This window comes from Pinus tabuliformis, chromosome 8, assembly GCF_031772625.1.
Source record: "Pinus tabuliformis cultivar Carrire ecotype Pingquan chromosome 8, CPIR1, whole genome shotgun sequence".
NCBI classification, from domain to species: domain Eukaryota; kingdom Viridiplantae; phylum Streptophyta; class Pinopsida; order Pinales; family Pinaceae; genus Pinus; species Pinus tabuliformis.
Window position 1 is genome coordinate 1,196,822,409 of NC_142294.1, and position 16,033 is coordinate 1,196,838,441.

General features: G+C 41.5%; 1 protein-coding gene across 4 annotated transcripts in view; it reads left to right on the top strand.

The window, feature by feature from the left end:
- Positions 1–16,033, top strand: part of LOC149239668 (glycerol-3-phosphate acyltransferase 9-like) — a 366,346-nt gene that overhangs the window by 122,064 nt on the left and 228,249 nt on the right. For all 4 annotated transcript variants that reach the window (XM_089373482.1, XM_089373481.1, XM_089373479.1 and 1 more), the window contains one exon: positions 2,418–2,517. In XM_089373482.1, coding sequence (XP_089229608.1) covers positions 2,418–2,517 — 100 coding nt within the window. The remainder of the gene's footprint in view (positions 1–2,417; positions 2,518–16,033) is intronic.

Genomic DNA, 16,033 nt, shown 5'->3' on the forward strand with positions numbered 1-16,033 from the left:
TTTTATTATACTGAGTAATGGAAAGAGTACAAGAGGTGATCAGACAGGTAGCACCTCGACTTGCACAAGGCAAGTGAAGAAATACACTCAGAATAGCAAAGGAATGGCCTCTCTTTGAACTGCATCCAAGCTACTGGAGAATTGCCGTGTTGTTGCCACTGCTAGAAATCAAATGAGGATTTGGGGTTGTTTCGCTCCTCAGAAAATGCTGAAACTCTGGAATCTGACTCTACTCAAGAAACCCAGAAAAACCCAGAAGGCTTTTCTGAAATAGTCGACCCCCGAAAATCACTCCCTTGGGGATCTACGCTATCCCTCAAGGCTCTGCACTGCCACTAAATAGAATCCTCCAAAACTCCACCTAAAATTCTTCTAAAATCCTCCAGTATGCAAGGGCTGATCCCTTGCTCAATCTCCTAGCTCAAATCCTCCGCAAAACCCTCAATTCGGAACTCCCACCAAAAGAATTGCGTCCCTCTCTCAAGACTACACAGTTATCCAAAATGCTCAGTTCCTCCTCCCTCCAAAGATCAATACTCCCGCAAAAGACTGCTGAAAACTAACTTGCTTGAGCAGGCACTCAAAGTCCCCTGGGGCTAAGGGTGAGATTTCCGAATGGAGACACTAGATCTCCGAACGGAGACACTCGATGCACTAAATAGTGCTGCAGACCAGCTAAACAGCCAGCGTGCTCTAAGTCGAAGTGACTAGCTCAAATGCGCATAATCGAATGACAAAATGAGGAGGCTCCCCTCTACTTTATAGCGTTGGCCTCTCTCAATCCCAAGGCCCACCTCCTCCAACGCAGTCCCTTTCTTGCCACGTGTTCCTTTCCATCTGCGCAGTCCCTCCAAGTGTTTGCATGGGCCCCATCTTTGTGTGGTCCTTTGGCCCCCTTGGCTCCCCTTTAAGTCACAACGTTGTGCTGCTAGGAAGTGACTTTATTCTAAAGGTGAGTTATGTCCCTCCTTTTCCTCACCTTTTTATTTATAAATAACTATAGAAGGCAAAATTGAGCAAAATCGAATATTCCAATTAGCCATGGCTAATTAGGAATATGACATAGAAAAAACACAGAATTGTCAAAATTTCTTTTATTAATAACCTAATTGGTATCCTTACAATTGCCTGTGAAACCTGCAGTATCAACTGTTCCAAATCGTTCTTCCCTTCATGTTATTGCATCCACTCTTAAAGGTATTTTCATCAATAGCTGAACTAGTATCGATGTTGCTGCCCTTGAAACCTCCTGTATCAGTTAATCCAAAGCTTCCCATCTGTGTCATCTTGTTGCACCCACTCCTGAACTTTGTTGTTGGTTTGCATACAACAGACTTTCTTTGTGCTGATTGACACACACTCCTTGCTTTGCTCTGGTTCTTCATGTATCAACTTACCCATTGATTGTTTTACACCCCTGCCTATCTGAGTGCTAGTGGGCACACATACTGGGTCCTATATATCTATCCTAGCGCGTGTGCCAATTGAAACTATCACTATCTTTACATTGGTTGATCCTTCCGATATCTTTGATTCCTATTTCAGTACTTCCTCAATAGTTTGGGCATTGATAGACACACAATATAATTCTGGGCATCAATTGACATCAGAACTCCTTCCTTGATATCTCACATAATCATTGATTAGTGCCATTCGCCAGTTTCTTCTTGAATTAACTGCACTGTTTCCTTTTTACATTGACTTCTACGTACTGCAATTTCCTCTATATCTGGTTCAATATCAATTACATGGTGATCAGGGTAGTGATTATTATCATGATCAGCTGTTCCACACTGTTTGCCTGTAATTGGTACTTCTTTTGATATAGTCTTCGCAAAATACTTGTATACATTACAAATTCTTCATTGTGCTAGTGGTCTGCCATCACATTCTACTTTTTTGTTGCTAGTAATTTTATTTTCTCTGGATTCTCTTTGATTTCTATATCCTTCATTGTTTGCCTGTATTTGCTGTACTATGTATGTTGGTCGATCTCCCTTCACTTTTATTTTAATCCTTATTAATGTTGTTATATTTGAACCACTGGTGAGATTTGAACTATGATTCATTCTCTTTAACATTTTTTTTGATCATAAATGGTGTTTCCACGAATGGTTTTCAAGATTGGATTTTATCTTCAATTGTTTCATTCATATTACATGGTTTTGTAACTTGATTTCTTTATACTAGATAGGGACAACATACTGTTGGACTTGTTGAATATTTGCTTCAATGATTTTTGCCAATGGACAAAAAATATCTAGTCTAGGTTTGATCTTCAGTTGATTTGTTTTAGTTTATTTTCTAAATTGATTTTTTCATACTAGATGGGCACACAATAGTTTTGTTGCTGTTGAATTTACTTATATTCTATTTCTTGGTAATTCTCTTATGCTTATCGAGTTCCGTATGTACAGAGTCGTGCTCTTGGCAGCTGGATGGGTGATATTTCTTTCTCTGTTTATTCCTGTACATTTTGTTTTGAAAAATCAGGATAAAATTCGGCGACAACTAGAGGTTTGTTTCCATTCAACTGGAATCTTCAATTGAAGTATTGTCCATAATAATAGATTGTTTCATAGAAATAGAAAAGGAAACTACAAAACAAAAAGAAAGTTTTTGGTGAATTTCCTAAATTGAATTTGGTTTCTTTGTTTCTACATTATCTTATTAAAATAATGGAGGATATTCTTATGAGGAGATTTGTAATTGTAAAGTTAAACATTGATTTCTATTGGTGGCTGTTAAATTTCTAATACCAGCCAGATTTATTTTCTCACGGCAATTTAATTTATCCCCAATTTATTATTTATTTACTCAAATAATAACTGAATTATTGGTGTCTTTAACTTCTAGAATTAGAAATATGCAGCCAAAATAAACCAGAGAGATAAATCACACATTGCAAAATTAATTAACCCACAAAAAATTCTTTGTCATTTCATTATTTGGAAAATTTGGGTTTTTTCGACCCACAAAGATACAAGGAAAAATACAATCTGGAAACTGCAACTCGACTCCCTCAAAATGAATTCGGCCCAGGTAAATCGGCCTCAAGGAAAATTGCCTCTAAATGAAATCGTTCTAAAGAAATCGGCCTGCAGCAATCAGATTTGCACCCTACAACAACTAAATCTACTCGCTGCCACTAATGCGCATTGGAAAAACCCCAACACTCCAGCAGCTCAACCTCCTCCAGACAAACACGATCTCCTTCCAACAACTCAACCCTGCAATCTTCTCCAACTTTGCCCCGTTGGATTCGCTCAAACCCACTCGCACTTCTTCCTTCTCTGTGCACTAGTCACCGAGCCACTCACATTGCAAAGAAAATTGCTCTCTTTCACGATCACTCGCTCACACACTTGTGCTCTTCGTTGTGTCTTCACTTCCATTGCTAGCCTTCATTTATAATCTTCATTGAATCCAAATCCCTAACGCTAGCCTCCCCTCTAGAAACGTCTTGAATCTTCCTTCTAGAAACATCTTGAAGATCAATGGTTAGATTTTTTCTGAGTCACTTAAATAAGTAAATTATTTATGCTTAGAAAATAACCCAATAGTTCACAGTAATCAATTGACTTTAATTATTGTACTTTTCCTAAGTTAAACTTGGGAAAGAAGACATAAATCACTAGAAGAGGCAAATAATGTCTTCCACATGCTAAGACCTTCCAATGCTACTCACATCAACACTCCCTCTTAGCAAGGAAGGGATTCTCCACCACCCCCAACTTATCCTAGTACTTCACAAACTTTCCCTTCACTAGAAATCTGCCATTTGCTCCTCTATAGAAATGTAATGCAATCTCAGTGTGCCCCTTTGGACCCTGTCTGTGATGAAGTGATATCTAATCTTTGATACGCTTGGATGGATCATGAAACACAAGATTCTTAGGGAGATTAATGCAACTCTGATTATCAAAGTGGATCACCATTTCCCCCATCTATAGATCAAATAATCTTGCAAGCATCTTGCGAAGCCATACTACCTCACAACTTGCCATTCTCACTTGCATGTACTTTGCCTTTGCTAAACTGAGTGCCACAGATTGCTGCTTCTTGCTGAACCATGAAATCATGACTGATCCCAAGCTGAGACAAAATGCAAATGTGGATTTTCTGTCCACCAACTCCATGCCCAATCAAAATTGTGTATGCTTGCAACTCCACTCCTACAACTCTGACATATCTCAGTCCAAAGTTTACTGTCCCATGCAGGTATCTCAGCACATGCTTCGCTGCCACCCAATGAACCTGTCTCGGCTCCACCATGAATTGGTTGAGTGTATTCAAAACAAAACATATATTTGGCCTAGTGTTGAACAGATACATCAAAGAACCTATTAGCTTCCTATACAATGTGGGATCCACTAATTCACCTTCAAAAGTGCTCAACTTCTTCAGGTTAGTGATCATAGGTGTAGACATAGGCTTGCAATCCTCCATCCTGAATCTCCTCAAGATCTCCACTGCATACTTGCCCTGCCCAAGGAAAATCTCTCTTGGTTGCTGCCACACCTCCAATCCCAAAAAGTAGTGCATCAAGCCGATGTCCTTCATGTCGAATTCCGAAGCAAGATCCTCCTTGCACATCCCTATGAGCTTCTTCGATCTTGTTAAAAAGAGAGTGTCCACATATAATACTAAGATGAGCTGTTCACCCTCAATGAGTATGAAGTACAAGTTGGGATCCACCTCACTCTTGGTGAAGCCCAAACCAAGAAGATATCTATCGATCCTGGCATACCATGCACACAGAGCCTGCTTCAGCCCATGAAGGGCCCTCTTCAACTTGCATACATGAGAATCTTTGCCATATACTTCAAAACCTCGAGGATGCTCAATATACGCTTCCTCCTTAATCACTCTGTTGACGAAAGCAGTCTTCACATCCATCTGATATATCCTCCACCCCATCTTTGAAGCAATGGACATAACTGTTCTAATAGATGCATATCTGGTGACGAGTGTGAATGTCTCCTCATAATCCACTCCCTCCTTCTAGGAGAACCCTCTTGCCATGAACTTCGTTTTATACTTCTCAATACTACCATTTGCTGCATGTTTGATCTTGTAGATCCATCGAGAAGTGACCACAAACTTCCCCTTCGGTCTCGGTACTATATCCCAAACATCATTGCTCATGATGGAGCTATACTCCTCTATCATGGCATCCATCTAGACCTACTTGCCTATAGCATCCTCAAAAGTGGATGTCTCAGACTCGCAGACGCTGCTTGATAGTGGCAAATAACTTGAATATTTGGTCGGTGGTTTGCTTTGCCTGAAAGTGCTACTAAGAGCCTCCACATGGTCCTCAACATCTCTCAATGTCTGCTCATCCCATCTCGGCCTCCTCCCGGTAAAGCTCGAAGGAATATCCTACTCTTCCTCTGAATCTGCTGGTTGTGTCCCTGTTGGTGCTGTTGGTCCTTGCTCAGCCTTAGGAGCCTATCACGCCTCCTCTACCAGTCTAGCTATTGCTCATGATACTCCTGAGGGTACTATCCTCGTCAAAGCTGACATCCTGACTCAAGATCACCTTTCTTTTCCCTAGAATGTAGACTCAGTAGGCCTTTGAGACCTCATTGAAGCCAACAAACATGCCTCTCTTAGATACGGGCTCCAACTTAGTCCTCTTCTTTGTAGGCACATGGACATAAACTAGACTATTGAATATGCGCAGATGACTCACATTTACTTTCACTCCTGTAAACAACTCCGTAGGAGTCACGTCCTCCAACACCTTGTGAAGACTCCTGCTTTGCACATACACAACTATATTATAGGCTTGTTACTCACCACCTATGGGTGACACCCATAGGAGAAATTTTTCTCCTAGATGGTCCTCATCCGGCATACAACAACCCCTTGCAGCCACCAGATAGCTTGATGTGCCATCATCTCTGCCACTTTAGCCGACCATTGTGCACTCTCACCCATCTGTCATGATCGTATGTTTAAAGGTGGGCCTTCCAAGCCCGAAGATATGATTTTAATTATGTAGTTGGGTACTTTTGTTTACTTATCATAGACACTTTTGGGCATGGATTGGTAGGGGGATTCATCAAAAAGAATGGGCTTGGTTTGTACTCTTGTCCCCTCTGTTCCACTGGGTGGTTAACCTTGTATCTAGTACCGTGGGATCTCTTTTATTCGCTACTAGCTTTAGCAGTGCCACTACATGAGAAATCCTGATTTTGGTTGCGTGGTCCTGCTCCCAACACCACACATATCACTCCCCTCCACTCATTATAACCCCTTTCCACATATTTCCCATCCAGGTCCACATTTGTCGATTGGGTCCACAAGCAGTTAGCCTCCACCTCCCCTTGCCCACACTTTGGGTCAGGCCTGGAACAATGCCTCAGAGGTTGATGCAACTAAAAAGAAAATAAAAAGCATATTTTGGCCACTCTCAATAGGAAATGTGCCATAAAATGCAAAAGATGGTTACGACATACAAATTTAGCACGTGGGCAAAAGCCAAACATAAGCTCCATCCCCATCATCATGGCCATCACCCTGGTTCCTAGGGCCCTGTATATTGGCCCCCTTGCATCATTAAGGAACCTGTGATTTTCCTAACCCCTGGTGGGCGATGAAACGTCTAACCTTAAGGGGGTATTCACTGCTATATCAATTGCATCATGCTCTTATCCCCTGGAGCCCCAGGCAATTTTAGAAGAAAGACCAATAAAAGGCAAAAGGCATATGAAGAAAGGTGGAAAAACAAAGGCCGAGGTAACTCATGTACCATGATTGCTCCCTCCTACATTCATACACCCAAGTGTGGGCTTCCCTTATCTTAGCTACCCTTGTACTATGGCATGTGGCTTAGAGCCTTCCCCTGATGCCCCACTCCATGTTGACATGTAATTAGTGTCGGTCTTCATAATTAAGATGTCATGACTTGATGTAATCATTATACTTGTCAAAAGTAAGAAAATAAAATATTGTAAAAGAAGAATTATCTATACATGGGTTTCTTGCCCATGGTTTTGGTCCTAGGTTGTGCACCCATTGAGTGCTCTGGAGAGTCAAGGTCAAAGTCATAATGTGAAGCCCCTAGAAGGGCTCTTGTATCAATGTAAAGGAAAATATTTATGTCATAGAAACTATCCAAGAGATTAGGCCAGCTAGCCCTAAGGGTTGGCCTAGAAGAGGCCTGAGGACCACTCAAATGGCTATATATTGAAGAGGAATTCGTCCTCCAAAGACATACTTGTGCGTTCGACTTACTCAAGGAGATCTGAGGCGGAACAAAAGTGTGAAGAGGAGGAAGAAGGGCAACGAATCTGGAAGATGGTTTTGGTCTTGAATTTTTGGTTTATTTCTCTCTTTGACAGCCGAAGTCTCTGTGGAAGGTTAGATTGCCTCAGATCCGAAATTGTGAAGTAAGGAACAAATTTTGTTTGGGTGGCTGGCCTAGTCTCTTGGTGGGGTTTTCCCTGTTTGGAGGGGTTTTGCCCTGACTTGGAGCCTATTTCTCGTGTCTCTCTTTGATTGCATTGTGATCTTCTTGTTGGCATTTATTTTGATTATGAAAAAAAATAATGATGATGATGAAGTGATAATATATCTCAAAAAAATGTCAAGGTTAAAGAGAAATCATGTAATAAACTAACCCTAATGAATGCCCTAGATTTCTCAACACTACGTTCCATCATATCACATGACACCTTCTACTTGATGGATGTACCATGGACTTGTCACTCCCTTAGAGGTTGAAACCACCTAATACGGTACTTGGTTAATCCCCTTCTTGAACTTGGAAACACCTGTACACTCTAAAGCCCATTATGGAAGGGCATGCCACCATGAAGTACCCACTTGGTTCCATGATTTGTAAGCTCATTCACTCAATTACACTAAGGATTTGTTGTGTTGGTAGGTGAGGAGACACATTGGATCTTATACAGGATTGCAGGTGGATCTTCATCTTGGGGTTTGGTCTCCCTATAACCATGCCATGGGATCCTTCAATACCATCCATTGCTCGCTTGTGTTCCACCTATTTGATGATGATGCACCTGGACAACCTTGTCTAGCCTGCTACAGACTTGCACCACACACTTGCCAGTTGATCTAGGGCCTAGATGGGGTTGTGTCTCACCATGGGAGATAAAGGGTGGGTCTGCATCATTGTTCCAGTCCTTACAGACAGGATATAGGTTTGATTGATCTACTTGGAGATCCATGAGGATGTTTTCGTGCCCCCACAGACACTTGGGAGCACCACAGGTCATTTGCTTGGAGATCAAGGGGCCACCCCCTTTATCACTATATTTGGAACCCTTCCACTCATTTTGGCACATATTGGACTCCATTAGGCCTTCCAATGGCCCTCGTAGCTATTTATCTATCATTTTGGCCCTCTTGAGAGGCTTATTTTCATGTTATGGAGTTATCTTGGTGGGCTTGTCACCAAGGAATGTTATTTTGCACATTATTTTATTGTTAGGGGCATCATTAGGCCTAATTAGGCAAATCAAACCCTTAGAGGATCATATATATTGATGAGAGGATCATTCTATTCCTCATCATCACTTGGATTTGTATCTCTCTCTTCTTGAGAATTTTGCTATAGCTATTGATGGACGAATTGGATGAATATTGATGCATTTCGATGTTTGGATATTTTTTCTTGGTCTTGGAGCTTCGATTTTTGTCTCTCTTTGATGATTGGATATATTCGCTATACTTGTAAGTGCTCTTTCATGGTTTATCTCTCTCTTGTATACATGATTAATGTATGGAATTTTCGCTCATGAAATCTAAAATTCTACCCTAATTGAATGCGAATTTGTCAAATTTTGATCTTGTGAGGATATTGCATATGCTACATGTTTGTGTATAGTGAACAGATGTTCCTAGGGGTGAATTGTATCCATAATTTCCTTGAGAAGTCATCAAATTGCTGCAATAAGTATAAATTCCTTGGTGACCTAGTAGTTGCTTCTAGGCCTATGCAAAGTTGCCATAGGACTCCTTGATTGGGTGAAAGCACTCCAAGAATTGAAAGCACGTTGACTCCATTCTCCCAATAGGCTAGGTACTGATCCTATCCTTGGTGATCACATTAATGGATATCTCTTTCACCTCTTTTCTCCTTTCTAAGCCCTAACCCTAGAGGTCTCTTAGGGCATCAAGCGAAATCCACTATAGGCATCCATTCCAAGAGCGAGTTGTGCTACAAATGCATTGGGGTCTTTCTAGGCCCTCACAAATTTTGAAGGATTTTTCGTGGCTAGATTTTGAAATATCTCAAGCCCTAGTTCCAATTTCGTTCTTGTCCTGTGGTTTCCTTGGTTGGTGTCTTCATCAAGGGTCATTGCATCACAAATCAAGCAAAATCCAATTTCATTGATCCTTTTCTCCTCCCTTGCTTGGTCTAGATCTTTTGTTTAAAGTTTCACCTAAAACCCTAGACCTTGCTTGGGTCCACTTGGGCTTCATTGTGGTCCCGCACCTTCATCATTTCCATTTCACATGACCACTTAAGAATTCCTTTTCCCTTAAAGATCTTAGGTCTAGCATACTTTATCAAGGAATATCTCCATCCCTAGGTTTAAGCTTCCTCTTGAGCCTTTCTTAGAGAGCCCTTCACCTTGCTTCTAAAGTAAGTAAGCCCCATCATTTGAGTCTCTCTAGTGAATGGGCTTTAGAGATCACTACCTATCCTATCATTGACTCATCCGTTCTAGTGACTACCTCATACCGGGACTCCTCCCATCAGTGAAAGTTCGTAAAGCGCAGGGGACATTGACTGAGTTGACAGTGGGTCCTTGTCCCATTGTTATCATATGCTTTAGTAGTTGTCCGGATCCCTGCTAGATTGTGTGGTATGACGCTGTTATTGGGGAGGAAGCAGGTCTACTTGCCTTGTGAATCATCGATGAATTGATTCATTGATGACATTTCAAACATTCCTCTGGTGACTCCATTCATTGTCCAATCCCCTAGTTTGTTGAAGGTGACAACATTCCTCCTTTAACTAGGGTTGCTGCAAGAAGGGGAGAATGAACTCCATCACTTGTTAGAACTAACCTTCTCTATGAATTTGAAAAAGGTTGGTAATTCAACTCCCGATATGATGACCAACCCAAAGTCCCAAGAAGCAAAAGGCACTTGGCAAGTGTTTTTGGACCTTTGAAATTAGGTGACAATCCCCAACCGTTGCCTGAAAAATATAATGACCCAAATTCAAAGTGGATGCCACCAAAAGTGCTCATGATCATGTTGATGACTTCTATTGGATGATTTCCCCTAGACTCATTGAGGACGAGGATAGGATCATGATGATATTTGCCTTATCCTTTGAGGGACAAGTTAGGGAGTGGTATCTTAGTTTCCCTCCGGGTAGCATAGGTGACTCTGATGAATTTGAAGATGTTTTCATGAAAAGCAGGTCATATGATGTCCAAGGGTCTTTTAACATGAAGAAGTTTTACCACATAAGCCAGGGAAGAGAAGACATCAAAGAGTTTATCCAAAAATTTGACAAACTCGTTAGAGACATCCCTAATAACCTTAGGCCTCCTGATGCAATCATCCTTGATTAATTCATTAAGGTTGTGGGTGGTCATCTAACATATGCATTAAAAGACAAGAAACCTAAGATGATTGCTGAAGTTAAACAAATTGTTATGAAAGTTGAACAAAACCTGAGGATTTCTAAAATGGAGTTGGATGAGCATCCTAAAGTTAAGGTTGAAGTTAAGAAGAGTAAGTCCAAAGACCAAATTGAGGAAACACTTGTAGTTCTCCTTAAGAAACTTGATAAGCTATTCGAGGAAATGAACTCAAGGGATAAACTTTACATGAATAATTTCACCGCTTTACAAAGGGCTCAAAAATCAAGCTTTATTCCCAAAAACAAGCCTTTTCCTAAGAAAACTAATGAAGAAGGCAAGCAAAGCTCATCCCAAGTTCCAAACACTTTAGCCCCAACTAATGCTGTGGAACAAGAATCAGCTTCCGAGGATGAACAAAGTGATGAAGAAGAAAGTGAAGATGAGGAGAGCAATGAGCAAGCTAACATCGTTGAACCCCAAGCCTTCAACATTATGTTAGGTGGCACATACACTCATCCTTCGATTAGTGAAGTAACCATTAAAGAAGAAAAGGATGAGTCAATCCTCAATACTGATGATAGTGGGAGATTTAAAGGGATCCAATATTCACGAAAGAATGATAAAGATACCCCCACAAGCTCAAGAGAACCCAACAAGAAAGAATCTCTTCTTAAGCAGTCTCCTTCTAAAGAACCTTCTCCTAAGAAGCCTCCTAAGAAGGATCCTCCCAAGAAAGATAATCCCAAAAAGGATCCTCCAAAGGGAGAACCTAAAAACAAATCTAAAGGCAAGGAGGTTGAGCTTGATGTTGATGTAGGCGCTGCCATAGGAAAGATGACTATGCAGGTTCCCTTAAAAGAGCTAGTGAAACTCCCACGCCAACAATGGCAAGCCAAGAAAGCCTTAGGGTTTGAAGAAGAGGACACACCCATCACATTACAAAATATACACCTCTAACACTAACCCAGGACATAAGCCATTCTTACTCACCTTAGTGATTAATGACCTTCTCTTGCAGAATTGTATGTTGGAGTCAGGGGCTTCTGCAAATATCATGCCATTAAAAGTGATGAAGCAACTAAATCTTAGTATCACCCAGAGGTACAAAAGTGTGTGTGGTTTCAACTCCAAACCCATTGAAGTAGAAGGCCTCATAAAGGATCTCAAGGTGTCATTAACTATGAATCCAGACATATCATTGCTCATGGATGTTGTGGTCATGGACATACCTAATGTGTGGGGCATGCTATTGTCTAGGAAATGGGGTGCCACCATTGGTGGTCCTTCAAGTGGATCTATATTACGTCACCATCCACAATCTGATGGAACCCCATTCATTCAGTATAGAGAACCCATGTATCCAACTCATGTGGTAAAACCGGGCCTAATTCCATACTACAAGATCCATGAGGCTGAGAAACCATGCCCATCCCCCCTTCTCAAAAGGTTTGTATCCTTAAAAGGCCTAATCAAAAGAAAAACAAGAAATGGAAACCTAAAAAGGAGTTTAAAATTTGGGATGTTGTGTTGGTTGATAAAAACCCCATTCCTGTCAAAATTCATGGGAAAGTTGGTGAGGATTATTATTATATTGCTAAACTTGACGACGAATTTTGGCCACAACTGGTCAAATTAAGTCAAATCACCCTTTTTCTTGATACTTTACATTGTATAATATGCATGTTAGAGTAGGATGCATTGCATGTTGATTTTTGCATTAGAACTAACATCATATTCTTTTATCATGCTAGATTAGCTGCATTTAGATTAAAATTGCATCTAGAATAAATTTTATTTCTTGTTGATTTTTATGGCCTAACATAAGCATGGGCGATCACGAGGCGCCATGAAAACATGCTGCCCTGTGTGCTTAGTCTTTGATGTGTAGGTAATAGGTCTGCAGCCCCAAGAGATTGCTGGTGTTCTCATGACCTCCCCGTTTGAGTACGCTTGTGCACTCTAGAGAGAGATATGTCCCAGTGGGAGCTCGATGTTACCCACCACCTGTGGGTGACACTCATAGGAGAATTTTTTCTCCTAGATGTTCCTTAGCCTACATCCAGTAGCCCCCTGCAGCCACTAGATAGCTCGATGTGCCATCATCTCCGCCACCTAAGCCGACCATTATGTAGACTCCCCTGTTTGTCATGATCGTATGTTTGAAGGTGGGCCTTCCAAGCTTGAAGGTATGGCTTTCATTATGTAGATGGGTACTTTTGTTTACTTATCATGGACACTTTTGGGCATGTTCTGGTGGGGGGGTTCGGCGGAAAGAATGGGTTTGGTTTGTACTCTTCTCCCCTTTGTCCAACTGGATGGTTAACCTTGTATCCTAGCCCTGTGGGATCTCCTTTATTGGCTACTAGATCTAGGAGTGCCACTACATGATAAGTCTTGATTTTGGTTGCGTGGTCCCGCTCCCCAACACCACACACATCACTCCCCTTTGCTCATTATAACCCCTTTTCACATATTTCCCATTTGGGTCCACATTTGTCCATTGGATCCACATGGAGTTAGCCTCCCCCTCCCCTTGTCCACACTTAGGGTCGGGCCTGGAACGATGTCCCGGAGGGTGATACAACCAAAAATAAAATAAAAAGCATAATTTGGCCACTCTCAATAGGAAATGTACCATAAAATGTAAAAGATGGCAGGGACATGCAAATTTAGCACGTGGGAAAAACCCAAACATGATCTCTACCCTCATCATCATGGCCGTCACCTTGGTTCCTAAGGCCCCCTATATTGGCCTCCTTGCATCATTAAGGAACCCATGATTGCCCCAACCCCTGGTGGGCGATGAACAACTTAACCTTAAGGGGGTGTTCACTGCTATATCATTCACATCATGTTCTCATCCCTCGGAGTCTCGACCAATTTTAAAAGAAAGATCAATAAAAGGCAAAAGGCATATGAAGAAGGGTGGAAAAACAAAGGCCATGGTAACTCATGTACCATGATTTCTCCCTCCTACATTCATACACCAAAGTGTGGGCTTCCCTTATCTTAGCTACCCTTGTACAATGGCATGTGTCTTGGAGTCTTCCCCTGTTTCCACACTTCGTTCCAACATCATATCAAATGACACCTGCCACTTGATGGATGTACCACGGTCCTGCCACTCTCTTAGAGGTTGAAACCACCTAATAGGGTACTTGGTTAACTCCTTCTTAAACTTGGAGACACCTGTACACTCTAAAGACCATTATGGAAGGGCATGCCACCATGAAGTGCCTATTTGGTTCCATTATTTGTAATCTCATTTACTCAATTACACTAATGATTTGTTCTGCTGGAAGGTGGGGAGACACATTAGATCTTATACAAGATTGCAGGGGGTTCTTCATCTTGGGGTTTGGTCACCCTATACAGGCTCCAAGCCCTCTAGGGGGTCATATTGGCATTTATAGGGTGTGCATTGAGAGCCATAGGCCTCCACTGTAACAGAGAGTAGATAACCATGCCATGGGATCCTTCAGTACCATCCATTGCTTGCTCATGTTCCACCTATTTGATGATGATGATGCACTTGGACGACCTTGCCCAACCATCTACACACTTGCACCACACACTTGGCAGTTGATCTAGGGCCCAAATGAGGTTGTGTCTCACCATGGGAGACAATGGGAGGGCCTGCGTCATTGTTCCAACCCTTACATTTGGGATACAGGCTTTGATTGATCTACTTGGAGACCCATGAGGATGTTTTTGTGCCCCCACATCCACTTGGGAGCACTATAGTTCATTTGCTTGGAGATTAAGGGGCCACCCCCTTTATCACTATATTTGGAGCCCTTCCAATCATTTTGGCACATATTGGACTCCATTAGGCCTTCCAATGGCCCTCCGAGCTATTTATCTATCATTTTGTTCCTCTTGAGGGGCTTATTTTCATGTTATGGAGCTATCTTGGTGGGCTTGTCACCAAGGAATGTTATTTTCCACATAATTTTATTATTCATGGCATCATTAGGCCTAATTAGGCAAATTGAACCCTTAGAGGATCATATATATTGACGAGGATCATTCTATTCCTCATCATCACTTGGACTTGTATCTCTCTCTTCTTGAGAATTTTGCTATAGCTATTGATGGACGAATTGGATGAATATTGATGCATTGCGATGTTTGGATATTTTTTCTTGGTCTTGGAGCTGCGATTTTTGTCTCTCTTTGATGATTGGGTATATTTGTTATACTTGTAAGTTCTCTTTCGTGGTTTATCTCACTCTTGTATACATGATTAATGTATGGAATTTTCGCTCATGAAATCTGAAATTCTGCCCTAATTGAATGTGAATTTGTCAAATTTTGATCTTGTGAGGATATTGCATATGTTACATGTTTGGGTATAGTGAATGAATGTTCCTAAGGGTGAATTGTATCCATAATTTCCTTAAGAAGTCATCAAATTGCTACAATAAGAAGTCTAAATTCCTTGGTAACCTAGTAGCTACTTCTAGGGCTATACGAAGTTGCTAAAGGACTCCTTGATTGGGTAAAAGCACTCCAAGGATTGAAAGCACATTGACTCCATTCTCCCAATAGGCTAGGCACTGATCCTATCCTTGGTGATCACCCTAATGAATATCTCTTTCACCTCTTTTCTCCTTTCTATGCCCTAACCCTAGAGGTATCCTAGGCATCAAGCGAAATCCACTATAAGCATCTATTCCAAGAGCGAGTTGGGCTAGAACTGCGCTGAGGTCTTCTTTAGGCCCTCACAAAGTTTGAAGGATTTTCCGTGGCTAGATTTTGAAATATCTCAAGCCCTAGTTCCAATTTCGTTCTTGTCCCTTGGTTTCCTTGGTTAGTGGCTTTATCAGGGGTCATTGCATCACAAGTCAAGCAAAATTCAATTTCATTGATCTTTTTCTCCTCCCTTGCTTGGTCTAGATATTTTTGTTTAAAGTTTCACCCCAAACCTTAGACCTTGCTTGGGTCCACTTGGGCTTCTTTGTGGTCCCGCATCTTCATTATTTCCATTTCACATGACCACTTTAGAAATTCTTTTCCCTTAAGGATCTTAGGTCTAGGGCATCCTTTATCAAGGAATATCTCCATCCCTAGGTCTAGGCTTCCTCTTGAGCCTTTCATAGAGAGCCCTTCACCTTGCTTCTAGAATCTAAAGCAAGTAAGCCCCATCCTTTGAGTCTCTCTAGTGAATGGGCTCTAGAAATCACTACCTATCCTATCATTGACTCATCATTTCTATTGTCTTCCTCACACTGGGAATCCTCCCATCGATGAAAGTCCTTAAAGAGCAAGGGACATTGATTGAGGTGACAATGGGTCCTTGTCCCATTGTTATCATATCCTCAAATAGTTGTCCCTTAGGTAACGCTTCTAGGACCCCTGTTAGATTGTGTGGTAACATGGCATTCACCCACACAAACATAGGCAACTTCTGATCATAGATCATTGCCCTCGTTGCCCCCATGATGGTTCTA